This window comes from Mustela putorius, unplaced genomic scaffold (genome assembly GCF_011764305.1).
Source record: "Mustela putorius furo isolate JIRA1106 unplaced genomic scaffold, ASM1176430v1.1 tig00003854_pilon_pilon_pilon, whole genome shotgun sequence".
Lineage (NCBI taxonomy): Eukaryota > Metazoa > Chordata > Mammalia > Carnivora > Mustelidae > Mustela > Mustela putorius.
The window spans coordinates 1317569-1338674 of NW_025422006.1; the positions used below are offsets into that span (position 1 = coordinate 1317569).

The 21106-nt window shown below is 45.2% G+C and overlaps 2 protein-coding genes across 3 annotated transcripts in view; one reads left to right on the top strand and one right to left on the bottom strand.

Annotated features, from left to right (window-relative positions):
- Positions 1–17672, top strand: part of ECM2 (extracellular matrix protein 2) — a 33159-nt gene extending 15487 nt beyond the window's left edge. Inside the window, exons 3-10 of one of the 2 annotated variants that reach the window (XM_004766153.3) lie at positions 782–970; positions 3003–3536; positions 5453–5568; positions 6932–7067; positions 9896–10053; positions 11878–12017; positions 13043–13369; positions 16535–17672. In XM_004766153.3, coding sequence (XP_004766210.1) covers positions 782–970; positions 3003–3536; positions 5453–5568; positions 6932–7067; positions 9896–10053; positions 11878–12017; positions 13043–13369; positions 16535–16703 — 1769 coding nt within the window. In that variant the 3' untranslated portion in view covers positions 16704–17672. Of the gene's footprint in view, positions 1–781; positions 971–2945; positions 3537–5452; positions 5569–6931; positions 7068–9895; positions 10054–11877; positions 12018–13042; positions 13370–16534 lie in introns of both variants that reach the window. The other variant, XM_004766152.3, reaches the window with a different exon arrangement.
- The window catches only part of LOC101689077 (centromere protein P), a 227042-nt gene that overhangs the window by 56296 nt on the left and 149640 nt on the right, over positions 1–21106 (bottom strand). The gene's annotated exons all lie outside the window — the stretch shown is intronic.

A 21106-nucleotide genomic window follows, 5' to 3' on the forward strand; every position in this document is an offset into this window, starting at 1 on the left:
TCCTCTGACATTCCAATCCAAGCAGGCTGTGTGATGGCCGCCGTGGTGGACACACTGACCCATATGTCTGTGACCCTGCACGTAGAGAAATGGAAATACTTCAGAAACACTTCACAAGTATGGCACTGATGACGTGTGAGCTAGTGTTCAGTAACACAGGAACTCTAAAGAAAGGGTCAGCTGCAATGTCTGGCACTTCCCCATCTGCACTTCCCCATCTGAGACATGGGCTCATCACTGCTGCCCTTCCTGCTCTCTGTCCTCTGGCATCCGACGGACCCACACTGCTGTGTTTCTTCTGAATTTAGATATGGCCTATCATCTGCTTTGCTCAATGTCATGAGACACTTCTAGGGCTTGTGGGGGATTAGCAACCTCTGTCCCTCTGGTTTGGTCTTCAGGGTAGCCTGCCTGGAGATGCAGAAGCCCGCTGATTGTCTCTGAGACGGTCAGGAGCACAGCCCCTGTGTGCCCATGTTGGACATGTGGCACAGAGAAGCCATCACTGAGACTTGGGGTTCGTTGTTATACAACGACAGATAGAGTACTGGAGGTGCAGCTCAGAGTCAAGTTACCAGGAGGTCAGTCTCCGAGGCTGAGAGCAGAGCATGTGGAAGCTGCTCTGGGGTCACATCTCTGGGGTCTATCTACCCCGCGTGTGAATGCACACAGAATGCCACTCTAGTGTGACTCTGTCAGTTCGGCTTCACGCTGTGCTCACCGTCCTTCACAGGTGCTGTGACCACACAAGGAACTGACGGTGCTCCTGCTTCTTTTCTAGGAAGGCAGGGTCACTGTCTGGTCAATGGGATGACCATGTACAACCGAGCTGTGTGGTCTCCTGAGCCGTGCACTACCTGCCTCTGCTTGAATGGAAGAGTGCTTTGTGATGAAACTGTGTGCCGCCCTCCGATGTGCCCCCAAACAGTTACCCCCGAAGGAGAGTGCTGCCCAGTCTGCTCTGACGCTGGTATAAGTATCTCGCCAAAACGCAGTATATCACATGTGATTTAGTCTTCAACTTCCACTGCTTATTTTGTTACTAACTTAAGTTTTAAATTATGGTAAACTAGTTATCAAGGTACTTAAAATACTTGCACAGTGATGATAAACATAGAAGTTATTCGGGAAAATGGATGGTAGGAGGCAGAAAAAAATTATCTTGGCTTCATAGCTGCAGCTCTACCAGAATGAGTAAACTTGGACCAGACCACATTGTGCACTGACGCTCGCTTTAGAGAATGAGTGGCAGGATCTGCAGAGCCAACAGTCCCCAAGTGTCATGCGAGGGAAGAGCTCTGCTTAGCTCCTTAGGCGGAGTAGCTCCCTTAAGGCAACTTAGTGTGGGCACAGTTAAGACCAGGAAGACAGACAAGGAACTTCTGATGAACAAAGGCAGATGGAGTCTGCATCCAGAGAAGAAAGCCCAATGCCCCAGCCTACCTGCACTCATTACCACTCTGGGTATCTGGGGGAATGCAGGCGTGTGGCCCTGGAGCAGTGCCTGTGTCTTGGGAGCACTGCTTCCTGCGGGAAGGTCATGCCACGGGGCCTGCTGAATGGTCACCGTCCCAGCTCTCACGGGGCTCATACCTGAGGGACAGCTGACTCTCGAGAGGGAGGCCTAGCCAGTGCCTTCTGAAAGGATTCACATGTGGCAAATAATGTGATGGGAAGGAACAGAGACACTTTCTCTTGTCTACAATCAAGGAGGACTGTTTTCCATGCACACAGGATAGTTTCAGGGTGGGTGTCCAGAACAGCCTCCTACCAGGAAGAACTTTAGAATATTTAGGAATGTAAGCATTTTGGCTTAAACTACCCATTATTTTACTAAGGTACTATGTCTTTAAAAAATGTTAGCAAATACACAGGCAAGATTCAGAAATTATCAGACATTTTTCAAAGGACTTGGAATAAAATGTGGTTTTTTTGGAAAAATAAACTTGGATATACAGGAAGGACTAAATGTTTCAATATGATAGCTTTAGCTTCCCTTCCCTAATTTTTTCCTATTTTCCTTTTGCATGTTCTGCCAGGGATGTGAAAAAATAACTCACTGACTTTATAATATATACTGGATTGAGATCTCAAGTAATTCCTTCAAATAGTACATTTTCTGAGTTCCTTTTCTGGGTGATTTAGGTATAGTATTAAATAAAAGCAGGGCAACGATTCAGGAAATCTGCCATCACTAGAGCTCACTTCTTCCAGAACTCTTTCTGCTAAATACCCGCACGGGTGAAGGCCCGCGGCTGGCCGTTCTGCTCCTATCACCATGGGATGACGGGAAGCACTGCCATGCACGCCTCTGATTTAAAACCGCATCATTGGAATCCAGGAAGCCCCCCGTAAGGGTCAAGTAGTAAAAATTTAAGTAGAGAGTCTAGGAGGGAGAAAGGAGAGAACTTTCTATAATCCTCAATTTCAGAAGATGTTTTCGGGCCTATGGGGCTGACAGGAAATCAGACAAAAATAATTATAAATCTGCAAACAAAAGCCAGTTTCACTACCACAAGCAAAATATGTTTCACTTTTTGATGTTTGATGGTGCAGATTCTTACATTATCAATAGCCCCAAGTAACTGAACAGTATCTATTATAAAGGTCATACCTCATCATATTGCAACCTCACATAGGACTGCTTACCATCCTGCGTCATGTGGCAATATTATTCCCTCTTTATTACCGGGTAGCAAGATATTTTAGTAAAAACAAATATTAAGGCCACGGGAAAAAACAAAAATTGCTTAAAATAAGTCTTATAAGATAGAAATAAAAACTACTTTAAAAACTACTCAAACAAAAATTCCAAAATGCATTCCACATTTAAATTGCACTCAAATACCTGGAGGGAATAATGTTTACTAAGCTCACCTCTACTGTGATTTTTCCTTTTACTAACGTTACACCTCGCCCCTGCTGTGTCCTTCCTGCACGGCCAGCAACCTACCGTGGTACAGCATTAAGTGATAGAAGTGAATTTTCTGGTGATTCTTCAGAACAAAGAGAACCTACCAACTTACCTCACAAGCAACTGCCACCTCGTCGGGTGGAAATGGACCAAGTGTTGCAAAAAGAGGAACTTCAGTTTGAAGAGGATGAAGAAGGAAGTAATGAAGATGGGGAGCAGAAGAAACAGATCCCTGGACCTGGAGAGCAGGGGAGACCTCTCAGTGAGGGGCGGAGCGGAGGAGAGGCAGAGGCGAGACCCCGAGCAGAGGGGAGGCGGGCCCATCCACAAAGACATCCAGCAAGGGAGGAGGAAGAGGAGGACGAGGAAGATGAGGAGGGGGGTGAGGGGGACGAGGAGGAGGAAGAGGAGGAGGAGGGAGAGGAGGAGGAGCTTGACGGCACCCTTAGAGGAGACGTGTTCAGGGGGCCCTCCAGACCCCTGGTCCCCCCTCCTCCCAGAGGCAGGCCGCCTCTGCCCAGCGGGTGCTCCCTGTCCTACAGGACCATCAGCTGCATCAGCGCCGGCCTCACACAGATACCACCGCTCACAGCACCAGAGATAACAAGCCTGGAGCTCTTCGGTAAGAGAAGTGGACGTCTGTTCTGTTTTGTGAAAGTAACTCTCCTTGCCCTGTGAAGGTCATACTTTAATTTCATAATATAAGTTGATCCCAAACAGACTAACTTCACAAGCTACAATCGTATACATAAACTTTGTAGAAGAAATAGCATGTTTCGGCATAAAGCAAATTTCTCCAAACCAAGTCATGATTTCCCACTAACTTTTTCCCTAAAGTCAGCTTTACTGAGGTATAACTGACATGCAGTAAAACTTATTTTTAGTGTGTTCTCTGAGCTCTGACAGATGCGCACAGTTGCATAAGCAGCCCACAGTCAGGATACAGAACCCTTCCGTCCCCTCGCCATGTTCCCTCGTGCCCCTCCTACCAGCCCTGGTCTCTGCTGAGGTGATGGGCCTTCAGGGTTTGGCTGTTCACGGTATGTTACCGAAGTGGGGTCCCACAGCATAGTCTTTTAGTTGGGCTTCTTTTGCTTACCACGATGCTGTGGAGGGCCATCCAGGGTGCTGTGATCATCAGGAGCTGGCCCTCTACTCACCACCGAGTGGGGTGTGCTCACGTGGATGGACCGCAGGTGTCTGGTGAGCCCATCTGGGTCACTTCCACTTTGGGGTCACTATACATTACAGTTCTAAAAATATCCATACACAGAGGTTTGTGTGGACCTAGTTTTCTGTTTTTTAAGGTGCATAGCCAGGAGTGGAAATGCTGAATGGCAGAGTAAACATGCGTTTAGCTCCATTGGAAAGTACCCCCCAGTTCCCAAAGGTGGCTGCGGCTTTTCTGCTGGACATGGTTCTGCATCCTGTCACTTGTCTTTCCCTCATTTTAGCCATTCTGGGGGTATGGAATGGTCCAGTCCTCCTCCTTGTGTTTTTATGGGGCTGCTGAAGGGGTTCTGAGTGGAGGAATGGCAGGACCAGGTGTGTGTGTGAGGCTGGCTCGTGGGGACCCTGGGTGTACATCCATCTGGAAGACAAGACCCACACCCCGGGACGCCCAGAAGACACAGGGATGGGAGAATCTGAATGGGGTTTCAGATGGGTCTCAGGGGCAATCACAGAAATAAACTACCAGAGAAATAATAAATGAAAGACCTTATAAATACACACTTGATAGACCAAGTCTGATGTCTTGGTTAAGGATGGCCAGTCTGTGCTAGGACACCACACTCAGATAACCCCCTAGGAAAATCGCTCATGCCCAGCAGCTCACAACCCAGCAATGTCCCCTCCGCCATAGCTGGTATGTCAGCGGTGCTCTGCCGTAAGAAAACTCATGAACAACAAATGACCCGTGCTCCATCCATCGTGGTGCAGTCAGTCACACCACATGGTTTCTCTAGTACTCACTGCTTCTGGTGAGCTTACGTTCTGGGTTTAAAATCATCAGCTACTGCACTTAACCCAATGTGAAAACAAAATCCCATAAAATTGAAAGCATATAAGAACTTGTACAGATTGAAGCACACAATTATAACACCAGATCTGGAGGCCACCTGTGCTCCTGGTTTAGAGAAGGAAATTTCAGAAAGGTAAGGGATAGGACAGGATTTCTGGCTCAGGATCTAGGACATGTCCATGGGAAAATCAGTTTCTATTTAAGGTTCCAGACATAAAGCTCTGTTATAAAATGCATAATGCTAACAGAATTGTCCAGAGAACCCCACTCGAGCTGTTTTCACAGCAGATTCACCTAAAACAGGATGGCCACGAGCACAGCGAGCCCTTTGAGTGGAGGTTCTGGCCCCAGGCTGAGGTTCTCTGCACTTGCAGCTGCTTATCCAGATGCTGTCAGCATACGAGCACTGCTTTCTCCTCCGGCGAGAGCTCCCTTGCTATTTATGTCCGTTCATGAACACACGTATGTGCCCACGTATGCATGGGGGTCTAAACCGCAGCTGCTGTGTTTTCTAGGCAATGCCATCACCAGCGTTCCCGACGGAGCCTTCAACGGACTGCCGAATTTGGAAAGGCTCGATCTGAGCAAAAACAACATCACCTCCCCAGGCATCGGCGCAAAAGCATTCAAGGTAAATACACAGTGTGGGTGAGGAGGCTTTGGACCAGTCTGTGCTGGCGGCAGGGCAGGGAGCGAAAGGAACGCGGCTTCACTGTAGTAGCTTCCTCCTAAGTCAAGAAAGTTCCCTTTCTAACATTCCTAAACTCTTCAGGTCCTACCTTGATTCCAGTCTGTTGTTTTATGTGATTCTAGCTGGTTTTTCAAGGCTTTACCCTTAGAGCACCTACAACAGCGAAATGACGAAACCAATGTTTTGGACTTATGGAGCAGTTTCTCCCCAAGCAGCTGAAAACATGTTGAAATATGGTCTCTTAGTACATGAGGTATTTCCAGGAATAAAGGAGAGCTTATCTGGAAACTCTATTAACATTTTTAGGCCAGAAAGTGCTTCGTTATTTTGTGCCAAGGGCAAGACCTGATGAACATGTGAGCAGGAGTGGTTCAAGCAGACGCAGATGAAAATTAGCACAGGGAATGGTGGGGGAAAGGTGAGGGCGAGAGAGGCAACAAACAGCATGGACTAAGCCTCTGCAAGACTTGGGTGTGACTAAAATATTTTCTAAAAAGCAGAAAAGAAGAGAGGATCAAGGAGTTTCAGAGAAGCCAACATACAAGCAAAAAAGGAGGGGGTCGCAGACAAACGTGTGCCCTTTTAAGAAGCCTGGTTAAACCTACTACATCCCACTAGGCCAAACGTCATCCCCTTTATGAGTCTTCCTACAAATCCCTGCGCTCATGTCCCGTTCAAGTCGCAGACATGTTCTTGTCATACAACAGCTGGGAATCACACATTTCCTGTATTTGATCAGAAAGACATACAGGAGAGTGTCTCTTTTTCTTGTTTTGAGATCCTCTGTCCCATTCCCAAACTGCTCAAGTCTGACGGAGTGCCCTGAGGCGCCCCCCCACTGGGGGGACTAGGGCGGCGCGCACCCTCCGACAGGCTGCGTGGCTGCCGCAAAGGGGCAGCTGTTGGTCTTTGCAGCACGCCATTCTGAAGCACTTACCCCATGATCAGTGCCCTTTATGGCTGTTCCTACTAGTCTAACTACACACTGAGCTGTACAAGTCCATGGTGGCTGATTTCATTGCCAGTATCCCCCAACAGATTCCACTTACTGCACAATCTAACGTTGTGTCTACTGCTAAGAAGGTGGAAACCCAAGATCTAGCAAAATCAGAGCGGTCCAGCAGTGACAGGGGTTTTCTCTTGCTCACGAAAGCCGTGGGTCAGAAACGGGGGAGTGGCAGCTTCCATGGGCCCGAGGCAGAGCAGGCAGGTTCGTAAGGCGAGTTGCGATTGCACTCTGCCCTCTGAACGACTGTATGTCTGTGACCGTGTGAAAAGGTAATCCTGACATTTGCTTTTCAAGCTTCTGAAGAAGTTAATGCGCCTGAATATGGATGGAAACAATCTGGAAGAGATTCCTTCAGAATTACCATCTGCATTAGAAGAACTTAAAATCAATGAGAACAACCTGCAGGCTATCAATGAAGAAAGCTTATCAGGTACTTAACTTCCAGCTCCTGGGTGTCCTGTTCTAGCCTGCCTTCTGTGGCCGTGCGTGCGGGGACTTTATGGGCACTACGGCCGTAGGGAAAGATGGTGAGTTTCTTAGGCCACCTGACCATTTAAGTTCATGACATTTATTTTCTCCTTTTGTGGTTGACTCTGGACCAAAATGAACAACTGAAGTTGTCATACTGTGAACTCGGCACAAAACACACAGCACGTTAGCTTTTCCCAAACGCTAGCCAGGGTCTGTGGTGGGATCACGTGCAAAGACAGCTAGTGTTGTCTTCCACCTTCCCAGCAGTCTAGCAGCGCCTGAGGTACGGGTTCCAACACCTTCGACTTATTGGAAAGATTTTAACGTTAACGTTGATAACCCAAGCCTAAGAAGGAATAAAACCATTTCACTATTTCTTTTCACTCCCAAAAAACTTCATAAAACAAAACACTTCTGGTGATGGGAAAAAACACAATAATACCAAGAATTGCCAAGTCTGAAAATTACAGTTATGGAAATACTCTATTTCCAGATGGACTACAGGGTACACATGAAAAACATCAGTAAACACAAATGGTGATGGGCTTTCTCATATGGAAAAGACATTAGAAAGTACAATTTTTAACTGCCAGGTGAAGCAGGGCCGAAGGAACATGTAGATCGGCGCCCTGATGGGCTGAGTGTGAACCACACGTGAGGTCACCTCTGGCTGCATTCTCAAGAGGACATGTTACAAAACAGAAGCCCCTCCTTGGAAGGTGTGCACACACGATCCTGGCAGCTGCTTCTCCACACACTCCCGCCCCTCCTGTCCCCAAAGTCCAAGCACCATGGAGGCCTCAGCCCCAAGGAGGGGCTCAAGTCACCGTGCCCAGAGAGCCTCCACCCTCTGTGCTAAGCCCACCGCCTGGATTGGCGAGCGGCTGGCAGCAGGCAGGCTGTGCTCGTGTGCAGCTGCCACCACTGCTGGGAATCTGCCCTTTCAGGACTGGAGCCCCCGGCTTGACCGTCAGGGGCCTGCTGCTCTCCCATGTGCTGCTGTGGCAGGTGTCGCACGGCCCTTCCCGTTACAGACAGTTCCGGGTAAGAGGGGAGAAGGGACGCTGCAGGGAGAGAAACAGCGTGTGCGAAGGCGTGCGGAAACAGGAGCATCCAGATGCCACGGGTGTGCTTGTAGCAGGCCCCCACTCTGGACACTTTGGGACCGTGCCCTCCCATGTCCACAATCTGCCATGTTGCTCCCATGTTCCCCACCTTGGGAACGATTTCTTACCAGCTTCCTGCGTATGAACTCGTTCTACTGCATCTAACCCCCTGCAATCTTCTCTAGCTCCGCCCCGTCCCCCGTCACAGGAGCACACATCCTGGGTTTCCTACACAGATGATGTATACAGAAACCAGAAAGTACCTGTGTGCGCCATGTCTCTCTCTCATGGGGTCAACACGGGTCTTTAGTCTACCTTTATTATCGGTTTCTGACGAGAAAACTTCCATTACATTCTAAAACCTCAACTATATACAGATAAATAAGCTGGATTCTTAGTATCTTTGGTTTTGGAAATCAAAGAAGATACGAGAAAATGTGACCACTTCTCTGCTTATTGCCTGGGCTCCCTACTTCCTTTCAGCCCTTCAACTAACGCTAAAACAGCTGCCAGGTTCGTGTTTTGTCATGCTGTCCCTGCCCAGGGTGCCTCGCTGCCTGGAGAGGGATGCCAGACCTTACTATCTGGTGTATGAAGGGCTCGCACCCCTCCAGCAGATGGTCCACCCAAGGCAGGCCTTGCTCCTACCACTGAGCACAACCATATGGGTTTTTACCTGTTCGTGTTCACCTGGCTGCCTCGGCCTCCCATTTCTACCCACGTCTTCCTGTCCTTGGGAGCCCAGCCCCACCCACATGTCCACACCACCCCTGTGGTCCTCTGCACCTGTGATCTGCATCCCTCATGGTCCTGTCTCTTGCTCATGCTTGGACTACGTCTTATTTCTCTAATGTGCCGTACAGAGCATTCAGAGCAATGCCCGTGACTTGAGTTGAAGATGAAAACATTCCTATTCTAGAAAATTGGCCACGGAACAAACTCCAAAGTTACACCCTGCCTGTCTGACTCAGATGCCTCTGGGTATCGTCACTGCTGCGCTGTCCATGCTCCTGTAGGATTCCAAATGATCTGGGTCATACCACTCCTGAGGCCAGCAGAAACGATGCAGGAAAGCTTGTTTGCATAAAGGCCTTTCTTGGTAGCTCAGTCTCAGTGTGTGGAGAATTCTTGATCATTCTCCTTTCCAAACATCCATGTGGCTGCACTATCTGCCAGGAAGTAAACAAGTGTGATGGGAATTCATTGCTGTAACTCCCTTGTTCAGAGGCTGACATTTGCCAGGCAGAGTGCTCTCACACTCCCCCAGCACCCCCAATTACGCTGCCATGCCATAAGCACATCCACATCTTCACAAAGGCTTTAAGTGACCTCCACAATCCTATCCTCTACTTCTACTGTGTCCTGAGTCCCCGCTTGGCCGCCACTACCCCTGTGGGGGGCCCCACTCAGCTTCTGTTCCTTAGACACCCTACAGCTCGGTGACTTCTCTGCAGGCGCACCTCCCCCCGGACCATGCACCCAGCTTCCAGTCCTGGTTGAGCTTAGCATCTAGGGTGTGCAGAGCACTTACAGGAAGGCTCTGCATGGGGAATACCAAGAAAGCAGCAACATTCACCCTTCAAACAAACTGAACACTTCACAAGATGTTTTGAAAGATAAAGAAACTCCATGGTTCTTTGGTTTTCCTAATATTCTGAAAATTGTATTTTATTTTTTATAGACCTAAATCAACTGGTCACCTTAGAGCTGGAAGGAAACAATCTCAGTGAAACCAGTGTGAGTCCCCTGGCTTTCAAATCTTTGAAGAGCCTATCCTACCTGCGTCTTGGAAGAAATAAATTCAGAATTATACCACAGGGCCTTCCTGCTTCTATCGAGGTACCTGTATCTTTCTAACAATGTTTTACATATTTAGTACCGTACACTTCAATAAGACAAACAGTATTATTCGAAAAGATTGTTGTGATGTAGAGTCCGTTTTGGTGCCATACACTCTGCTATAATTTGAGCACAGCTGTTTCTTCAAACAATACAAAATTATGAGTCAAAATTGTAATTACTAGTGGAGGCCTTTGATAAAGTGGCAGTTGGTTTTACTGACAGCTCTTGGGGAGAGAACAGGGAAGATGAGCTGAGAATTTAAACAGAAACTACAACCTGCAAGATAGCTTCCCAGCTCTGCCCAGCCCCCACCGAGGCCACGCACTGCCCTTCCCGCCCAGGACCCAGGAGTGTGGCCTTTCTCGCTGCAGCAAGGAACATCCGTCACACACTCTGGGGCCCTCACTGCCCAGCGCATGCCTGACTTCCAGCCCTGAGAGCAGAGGTCTGGCAGAGCCAGCTGGGCCCGGGCTGACTGCTCCGAACTGTTCCCCCGGCACGGCACGCAGGATTACTCAGCAGGAAGGCAGGAAGGAGCTTCCCACAGCTGTGGACCCGCTGTGCCAGCAGAGCTGGCGGCCTGGGTCTGACTCGGAGCCACAGCACCTCTCCTCCTCATCCTCCTATCTGCTCATTAACATATCAGTTCAGAATTTATCCAAATTGTAAAAATACTGGGCTTTATGTCCCAATCTCTTGGATTCTAAAGAAATACGGATTCCATACCCTACCCCAGACATCCTCAACTAGGTTCTTTGGAGGGTGGGGTCAGTAATTTGTAATTTTTAAAATTAAGACTTTAATACCTAATGTACGCACATAGTAAAACACACACAAGCTGAACAGTATGGAAGAGCAGCATGTCTCCATCTGGGTTTTCTCTGTAGACGGCCCCTCTCACTGCTATGGGGGGCAGTGTCCATGCAGATGCATGTGCTCTGACCCCTTCCAGGGCCCTGCTTCCCAGACGCAGAGTCTACGGTATGGGGGAGTGTGTTTTAACTGTAGTAACTTTAAAAAGCTCACAAGTGATTTTAATATGCAACCACGTTTGGGAACCACTGATTTGGTTCACCTCTAAATATGTATGAAGTTAAAAGCAAAAAGCTAAAAATTGCTTTACTCCTATCTAATAAACACCAAAATTAAATGAAAAGAAGGGAAAATTACTAGGAATAGAAAGTTACATTGAAGACACATACCAATGTCTACTTCCGAGCTTCTTAAGTGAAAAACTTCTACTGATGTCAAATGAATTAACTTAAAGGCAGCTCACTGTTGAAAACAATAGCTCTAGCAAACTTTACCCCAATGTTAAATGAGGGTTCTTAATTAACTATAATACAAGCAAGTCTAAAACCCTGACAGGCAGCACAGAGTGGTGAGAAGTAGCATGCCCTAGAACTGGGAGGAGGGTCGGGGAGAGACACGTGTCTCCTGGGCAACCTCTCTCCGGGCCCGAGTGTCTCCACTACTGAACAGGGATGATAATTTCTACCAATTTTCTAGGGTTTTGAAACCCAAATGAGGTGATTTACATGAATAAGTTTTGTAAATTAGAGAACTTTATGCAGTTATTATCATATGCTATATTATGCAACATTTTACAATTAAAAATTTAATTCCATGACCATGAAAGAAGGTATATTTTATTTCACTAATTAGACAGGACCACTTACAACAATGAATTCACTTGGAAGAGCAGCAGAAGACTCTCCAGATAATACTAATGAGAATAGTCCACAGTATCATTTCCATCTCTGTGAAGCTGAATATATGTACCAACCAACAAAGAAAAATAGCTTTTTCTCTTACTTCTAGGAATTATACCTAGAAAATAACCAAATTGAAGAAATAACTGAGATCTGTTTCAACCACACCAGAAAGATCAATGTCATTGTGCTAAGTTATAATAAAATTGAGGAAAGCAGGATTGCTCCTCTAGCCTGGATAAATCAAGAGTGAGTAGACACTGCTCTTTGCCTTTCTGAGACAGTTTCTTCCTTCGGCCACTACTGCCCAAGGTCCGAATGTGGGGACATGAGCTTAGTGATGGCACTGCTCCTTCGCAAGCCGGCCCCGCCCCAGAACCCGGCTATTTGCTTGGAGCTCGTATCGTGGATGGTGTTGGGATGACCAAGGTCACTGCTGCCGTGCACACCCTGCCGTGAACCCAAGCGGTGAGGGACCTGAGGTCTGTCCACCTCACAGGTGGCTGTGCAGTAGAAGGAAGGTCATCCCTGCCCCCTCCAACCCCACTCTGCCATGGGACCAGCAGGCTCCCCTGTCCTACGCCACACTGTCCTCATTCCTCCAAACCATTTCTCTATCTCAGGTCTTATAGAACAGACCTAACGGTGCTTGGCCTGACCGGGAAGGTTGGAGGTGGGGCCCATCCTCCTGGCAAGGATGCAGGGTGGGAGTCTTGCCTGTCAGAAGGGGCAGGGTGGGCTATGTGGTGAGGGCACGAGGGATCTGGGTGAGAGAGAAGGAAGAGGCATCTTTCCGGCACAGGAGAGAGGGATGAAAGGGTGTGGAGGGCCAGCCAGGCCCAGCAGGATGTGGTGGTGGGAGGGCGACTCGGAAGCCACAAGGGACGCTCAGAACACAAGCCCCCGCACGCCAGGCCATCAGGGCCGGTGTGGAGCAAGAATGCAGACTCCACACCACCACCACATCCTTGCTGGCACCAGGGGCGATTTCAGCGAGAGGCAGCTTGATAACAGCTAGGACTTCGTTTCCAATGCACGTTTGACCTTAGAGACAGTGGTTCTTTCTGAACCCGGCCCTCCTTGTAGTCGAGTGGGAGCCGTGGGGCAGGGCCCAGGAAAGAGCAGGAGCCTCGCAGCTGGATGGGGCAGGCCACCGCACAGCCACCCGCAGTGGCCGTGGCAGGACCACGGCTGAGTGTCCCAACCAGCCCTGTCAGCCCGGAGCTGACGGTCCCTGCCTCACACTGCGCCCTGCTCCTTCTCCTTCGCTGCAGAAATCTGGAGTCCATCGACCTGTCCCACAACAAGCTCTACCACGTTCCCTCCTACCTGCCCAAGTCCCTGCTGCACCTCGTGCTCCTCGGGAACCAGATCGAGCGCATCCCTGGCTACGTGTTTGGCCACATGGAGCCAGGCCTGGAGTACCTGTACCTGTCATTTAACAGACTCTCGGACGACGGTGTGGACCGCGTCTCCTTCTATGGGGCGTATCATTCTCTGAGAGAGCTGTTTCTGGATCACAATGACTTAAAATCTATACCACCTGGGATACAGGAAATGAAAGCACTACATTTTCTGAGGCTGAACAACAACAAGATACGGTAAATTTTGGCTTTTTCGAGTATCTATTTGAATTGTGGTGGCTGACAGAGCGTATGATTAAACAACCATGACATGATGTCTGGGATTTACTTCTAAGGGGAAAAAGACCAAGAGGTCACATTAAACAGGACTGGCAGATGTCTGCAGGTACACGAGGATTCATCATAGCTTTTCTCTACGTGTATCTATGTTTGCAAACTTTCACAGTAAACCCCCTTTAGAATAGAACTTTACTGCACACTACTGGGAACCCAGGAAGTGGATGATTATGCTGCTTCTACCTCCATGTGTAATTTTAAAAACTCTAATCTGTAGAGAATAAAACCTAAATATACACTAGAATTGAAACTGATTCTATCTAGATTTTTTTCTGAAGGTAAAATTCTGAATATAATTATTGAGACTCAGCTTCTCTCACTTCTGGGGACAGTTTCCTGTCTGCCTAGAGAGCATTAAGTTCTCAAGGATTAATCTGGAACATGTTGGTGGCAGTGTGGTCACAGGCCAATCCCCGAGGTGGGCTCCTGTCCCTGAGGAGTAAACCCCTTCCTCTTCTCTCTACAATCCAAACACAATTCCTAAAAAACAAAGGGGAAGAATCACGGGTATATATGCAACTCATGAATCACTGAACACTGCATCAAAAACTAATGAAATACTACACAGTGGCTAACTGAACATAATAAAAAGAGAAAGAGTCACGGGTGTCCAACAGTGCAGGGAGAGAGGCGGGAGTGGGGAAGGCTTTGTAACATTCGGTAAAAAGCTGCTTGGTGAAGTACATCATAGGCTGTGGCTGGGCTTCCTACTTACTGCACAGGGACGCACGCCTGTCCCACTTCTGCCGGGATTCAGGTGGTCACAGTCCGGAATCTCCTTTGATCCCTTTCTCCTCCCCTCTGAACCAATGGCAGATTGAGTGCTGCTTAAACTCTTAGTTCCTGACGGGCAACAAAATAGTGCCTCACTATTTTTGTTACCCTTTACACATCCGTTAGCAGGAATTCCTTTGTAAAGGATATTTTTTTATCCTGTATCAGTTAGGGTCACTTTGTTATTACTCTGAAAGGGTAAGACAAATGCCTAGTTTCTTTCCTTTAAATGTCCAATCAGACCAAGAAGCTGGCTACAAAGATCTAACCATGTGAACTGATGGATATTAACTAAACTTAATGTAATGATGATCATTTTGCAATATATACAAATATCAAATCATGTCATATACCTTAAACTAATATCATGTTGTATGTTAATGCTATCTCTATAAAACTGGAAAAAATGATACATGTGTATTAGGGATGAAAGGAAAGGACTATACAATATAGTAAAATGTAAATAGAGGCTGTCTCAGGAAAAAATTTGGTGCCTAACTGTTTCTGTTTTATTATTTTGTTTTTGGCTTTTTCTGGACAATCAATTTTAACTTATGGGTTTTTGTATTTGGAATGTTTTAATCAAGTATAACTATTGTTCTTAAACCCCACTCCTTCATGGGTGGTAGCCCTCTGTGGGTCCTGGGCGGTGCACTTCTCTGCCCCTACTGTGCACCTGTGACAGCCTTCTTTTAGAGTCCCCACGTCTCCTTCATGGAAGCAGCATTCACATCACACGCCCCAGACTGGGGACCAGGCATGTTCCCTTCTAAAGTGGTGTTAGTTTCGTGGCCTTACAGTGAATTGCCAGGAAATACGTATTTTTAAAGAAAAAAGAACAGGACTTCATACTGATGGTCCCAATTCTAATTTAACCATACAGAGTATTGTTTGTTTTAAATTTGTTTATCTCAGACGAGGAATCTAGGTTCCCAGTAACATTAACTAATTATCTTACAATATACAAATAATAGTTTCAAAGTAAGAATGCCATTATCACAACAACAAAAGTACTGACTGAAGTACATGGTGTTTTAGGGAACTCTCTATTTGTCTTTAAAATATGATCCTTGAGGACATGTGGCAGAAGTATAGTGGTTTTCGAACTCTGTGACAACATGTCAATGACCTGACACTCTGATAAGGGTTTTAGCTGGTTTTTGGTTTGTAGGAAATGCTATTTCCTATTTAATATTATTTTGACTATGTTAAATGTTTATAAAATTCCAAAGTCAAAACTGTAACAAGGTATATGAAGTCTTTCTTCTTTGCAGGTCCCATATGCGATACTCCATCATTTCCCACAGGTTAATTCTTTTAAAATTAGTTGGTAGTATCCCCCGTATTTCTTTTTGCAAATATAAGCATACGTGCACACATTCATATTCCCCACCCATCCCACAATTCCCACACGAATTATGACACAGAAAGATTTTTTTTTCTCTCTCTCTCATTATTTTTTTTTTTTTACTCAGTATGTCCTATCACTCTTTACCAATATACAGAGAATTTCCTTAGTCTTTTTACAACTGACCAGTATTCCATTATGTGGATATTTTATTTAACCAGTTCCTTAGACACCTACTAGTTGCCCATCTTTTACTACTACAAACAATCCATAATGCATAACTTTGTTTGGATGGCATTTTATATTTTTCTGACCTAACTCTGGGTGAGGTTCCTAGCTGAGTGAAAGGAGATGCTGCCTGGTCCCTGGTTCTGGTCCCTCCCTCCAGGGACGGGGGTCCCGCACAGCCCCAGGACCAGACCACGTTAATGAGCTTATGAATGTTTCTGTGTGAGGCAACCCTTGTCAGTGGTGCTGGTGTGGCAGGATACTTGGAGTTTGCATTTCTCTTGTCATTAATGAAACTAAGCCCCTCTTCATGTTCCCATGTCATTTCTTTTTTTCTTCAGTGAACCTGGTCAGCCAGGCAGTTCCCTCTCTTCTTTTTCTGCCTGGGTTTTTAAGAAGGCTTTGTACATTAGCCCCATTATTGCAAAAAAAATTCTCCTAGTTTGTCATGTCTCTTAACTTTGCATTTTTAAAAGATCTATAGTCGATTTATTAATCTTTCCTTTTAGTGTTTCTCATTTTTGAGTCAAGGGAGATTTTTTTTTCTGTTCCCAGGTTATACTTTATTCTACTCCTATGGCTTTATTTTTCACATCTTTGACATATTTGAAATATTTCCTAGTGTATAAGAAAAATACTCAATTTTATTTTAGGAACCAAAACATTTTAAGTTACAATTTAACTCCTGCTGACTTGTATCATCTATTTTTCCTCAGGAATATTCTTCCAGAACAAATTTGCAACGCTGAAGAAGATGGTGATTCAACCCTGGAGCATCTTCATCTTGAAAACAATTTTATTAAAACAAGAGAAATATCATCCTATGCATTTTCGTGCATAAGATCATACTCAAGTATAGTTCTTAAACCACAAAATATCAAGTAATTCCAGGTTTTTGTTCACCACTTCTAATCTGTCCTCTTACATCTGTGGCGCAGCATCTGTCATTGATAAGTGAGACCCCACCTGACTTGCCACCCCACAGAGAAACAACCAAAACAGACCCCACGTTTCCTTCTCCAGCACGTTTAGTGAAAGTTTCAGCTTCACACTCCGGTAAAGAAGTCCTCTCCACGCAAGCTTCCTTATAGAACAGGATGTTATTCACTGTTCACTTAGACTGGGAAAATCTGGAGCAAAATAAGTAATGACCTTTACAACTGGCCTGAGTATTGCTATTAGCTGGAACCCTCAAAGTCCCTTTAAAAATCATTTGTGTTATGGTTCAAGAGCAAGAAGTGTATGACAGGAAAAAATAATAGCTGGAATTTATGAATTAGTGTTCTGTTAGTTATCCTACTGTTAAAACAATAATTATTCATTTTCTATAATAATTTCTATGCTACAATTATTGTATAATATACTTAATAATTTGCTTTGCTCTAATCCTTCTAATAATCACACATGTGAAATTAAAACACTACTGTCACGTAATTTCCTGGTTTTGAGAATTGTAGTATGTTTACATACTGGTTTTTAACATTAGAGGAAGCTTTTTTGAAACTTTTCTGCAAGTCTAAAATTTGTGTCAGTCTAAAAAAATTTAAGAATATGCTCATTAAAAAAAAAAAAGAATATGCTCATTATTCTTTATTCAAGATCAAAAGATTTTATGGAAAGTAGTGGAGTTTGTTTAAAAGATACTAATTGTTCTTGCTACAACCTTATAAATATAAACCTAAACACGAATTTTGAAAATTTTTGCTCCATTGGTCATTGTTAGCACCTACCTTCTTTGCCCTAACGTGCTCACAAGTATCCTTTTATTCAGTTCAATTTAACATAAAGCTCTTAGCATTTACTATGTACTAGAACCTACCAAAACCAGATGGTATTAAAGTTTTCATTATGTAATGATCTTTTGTCATTATTTCTAGACTAATTTATAAAGGACACATATAGGAACTGTGTTGACTTCTCTTGCTGCTCTCAGTTTTGTGTCTGCAAAACACGAGACTAGGAGCTTATACTCAGGTCACTCTAACTTTTCAAACTTCAGTGACCCCATTTTGCAATAGCTGTCTCCCCACCCGAGGGAGCTCCCAGCCTGACTTCACAGAGAACCAGAAAGCCGTGAGAAACATCTGCAAAGTGTGGCAGGCAGGTGCATGCACTTATCACCGACCTTCCAGATCAAGGTACTAGCCACCAGCATAGTCACCGAAGCTAGTTCCTGAGCAACTTCCCAAGATGTGAGTTTGATTTTATACCACTTGAACTAATTCTGCTTATTTATTATTTTTTAAAGATTTATCTATTTATTCAAGAGCCTGAGAGTGAGTGCATGGGGTGGGGGGCAAAGGGAGACAATCTCAAGCAAACTCCCTGCTAAGTGCAGAGCTCGATCTCACGACCCTGCCATCACGACCAGAGCTGAAACTGAGTCGGACACTCAACTGACTGGGCCACCCAGGCGGCCCTTATTTATTTATTTTTTAAATTTTATTTTTAAGTTATTTCCACACTCAGTGTGGGGCTTGAACTCACAACCCTGAGATCAATAGTCACACGCTCATGGACTGAGCCAGCCAGGCATGCCAAGCTAATTATATTTCTAAACCCTTCCTTCTAAGCATCCTCTTGTAATAGCTAGGATTTTGATACTGTAACATGAACAATAACAATATGATGACGGCTGTTAGAATCAGGGCAGGTGGCTAAGAGCAGAAGCAGAATCTTATGGAACAAAAAGTTGAGATTTACAACCAGTTAAGAAAAGTAGGAGCATAATTAATTTAAACTGGCCAACTTGAACATAAGAGACAATTAAAACAAGAAGATACAGTCACTCATCCCTTTAACAAGAACCCTTCCATTATACTTCCTGCTGTGTGAATATAAACGCACTGACATAATCATTTAAGGAACTAGGCAGCAAAGTGTAAGGTGAGTCAACAGAGTTTGCATGCTGGGACAATGCTGATGGATACTGAGCCATTTCTTCATCTGACTTGAACCTGTGTTCCAGATGCTGTTGTAGAGAGAGACAGGGATGAACAGAACTGACGAAGTCTCTGCTCTCTGGGAACACACAGTGTGGTAGGGAAAAGAAGCAGGGTATCAGAGAGACAGTCACATCGAGGCCAACCAAATGAAACGAAGTCAGCAGAACAAGGTGGTGAGGTGGTGAAGCTGGGGTCCTTCACTCCCAGATCCTGGGTCTCGGGACTGTGCGAGCCCCATCACCCACACTGAGGTGCTGCCTCCAAAGCAGCTGTGGAGTGACCCCAGGTCCTGGTGTACATGAAGACCCCACTGTGCAACTGGGATACCCTGACAAGAACAGAATCTCTAGGAAGGCTGGAAATCAGAGTGACTGAAGGAAGAATTGCTCCTAAGTTGGAAGACACTTTTATTTCTGATTTTATAACTTAAAATATAAAATATGTCTAGCATTGAACTTGTTCAGCTTTGAAATTTCATCATGTCCTGTACAGGAAGTTTTAATTCCATTTTAAAAAAGTGATAAATGTCTTTATAGCAAATATTCTTCATGATAAAAGGTTAAAAACAAACAGATGTTCTGCTTGGCTTCAGAAATATGCTGGAATTATGAGCACACATGTACACTAAGAAAGTTCTGGTATAGCTATGACCAAAAATATTAATGGTGTGTTATCTTTGCACACACATACAAAGAATGCTAACTATATATAATGCTAACTATATACATACTAAATATAGTAAAAACTATATTTTTACTTTTCAGATATGGCTTAAGATTATTACAAAAAAGCACTAAAGATATGACATGATCAAAGACACATAAAGCCTGGAATTATAAAGAAGTAACTACACCAGGAATCAGGGCTGGCTGCCCACCTTGGTCTCCAGTTATTTGTTTATAGCCATTTTCCTTGTCAGGGATCACTCCATTCAATTATAAAACAGACCAGGGGTCTTCAAGGGGTCTGTGGTGCCCTGGGCTGGAAGTGTCCCTGAAGAAGTACGCACACTCCCCTTCAGACAGAGCAACTCTGCTACCTCCAGAAAGATGAGCTGCGCCTGCCCGCCCTCGCTTTTTCTTAGAACCAATGGACAGGTGCTATCTGAATCACATACCGAACTTAAAGATTTACAAAGAACATGCACCTAAGTCCCTGGTCCTTCCCTAACCCTCGGTCCAGCTCCCTTCACTGCTACAACACATGGCTGGAGAGCCTTGGTATGAGCATGGACTACAGCCCGCCTGGACATGGCCAGCCTCCCCGCGCTCTGGGCAAGGTAAGGGAGTCTAATTGGAGCGTCTGCTCCTTTGCAGCTCCACCGCAGCGGGGTGGGTCTGCTGCCCTCTGACCTGACCCCGGAAAGCAGGTGGCTGGGGAGCACAGAATTAGATCCTGCAGCAAGGGTTGGTAGGAGCCACTTGGGAGCAACATGGGGCATGTGGCTGAGCCAGGACTTACTCTGAAGTCCAAAAAGCAGAAAGTCTAGACACCTGAGTGGGTGCCGGGCACCTGGTGCTGTGGGTGCTGCCAACAGAGGTGAGCAAGATCCAACGGCCTGTCCGTGGGCTTGCACTTTCACTGACTCCACACATCACCCAGGGAGTCAGCCTCACCAAGTGAATTACTTTTTAGAGATGACCGCTTTTATTAACATACAAAAAAAACAAAAAAAAATCATTTTTTGTAGTGTCTTTGTCTGGCTTTGGTATCAGGGTAATGCTGGCCTCACGGAAATGAATTTGGAAGTTTTCCTTCCTCTTTTATTTTTGTGGAATAGTGTGAGAAGAACAGGTATTAGCTTTCTTTAAATGTTGGGTAGAATTCACCTGTGAAGCCATCTGGTCCTGGGCTTTTGTTTGTTGTTGGGAGTTTTTTGATTAGTGATTCAGTGTCTTTGATGGTTACAGGTGTATTCAAATTTTCTGTTTCTTCCTGATTCAGCTTTGGGAGCTTATAGGTTTCTAGGAATTTATCCATTTCTTCAGGATTGTCCAATTTGTTGGCAAATAATTTTTCATAATATTCTCTTATAATCCTTTATATTTCTGTGGTGTCCGTTATTATGTCTCCTCTCTCATTTCTGATTTGAGTCCTGTCTCTTTTTTTCTGGATGAGCCTGGTAAAAGGTTTATCAATTTTGTTTACTTTTTCAAAAACCAAATGCTGGTTTCATTTATCTGTTCTATTGCTTTTTAAAATCTATTTCACTTGTTTCTGCTTTAATCTTTATTATTTCTTTCCTTCTGCTGGTTTGGGGTTTTGTTCTTCTTTTTCTAGCTACTTTTGGTGTAAGGTTAGGTTGTTTGAGATTTTTCTTGCTTCTTGCCTATATTGCTCTAA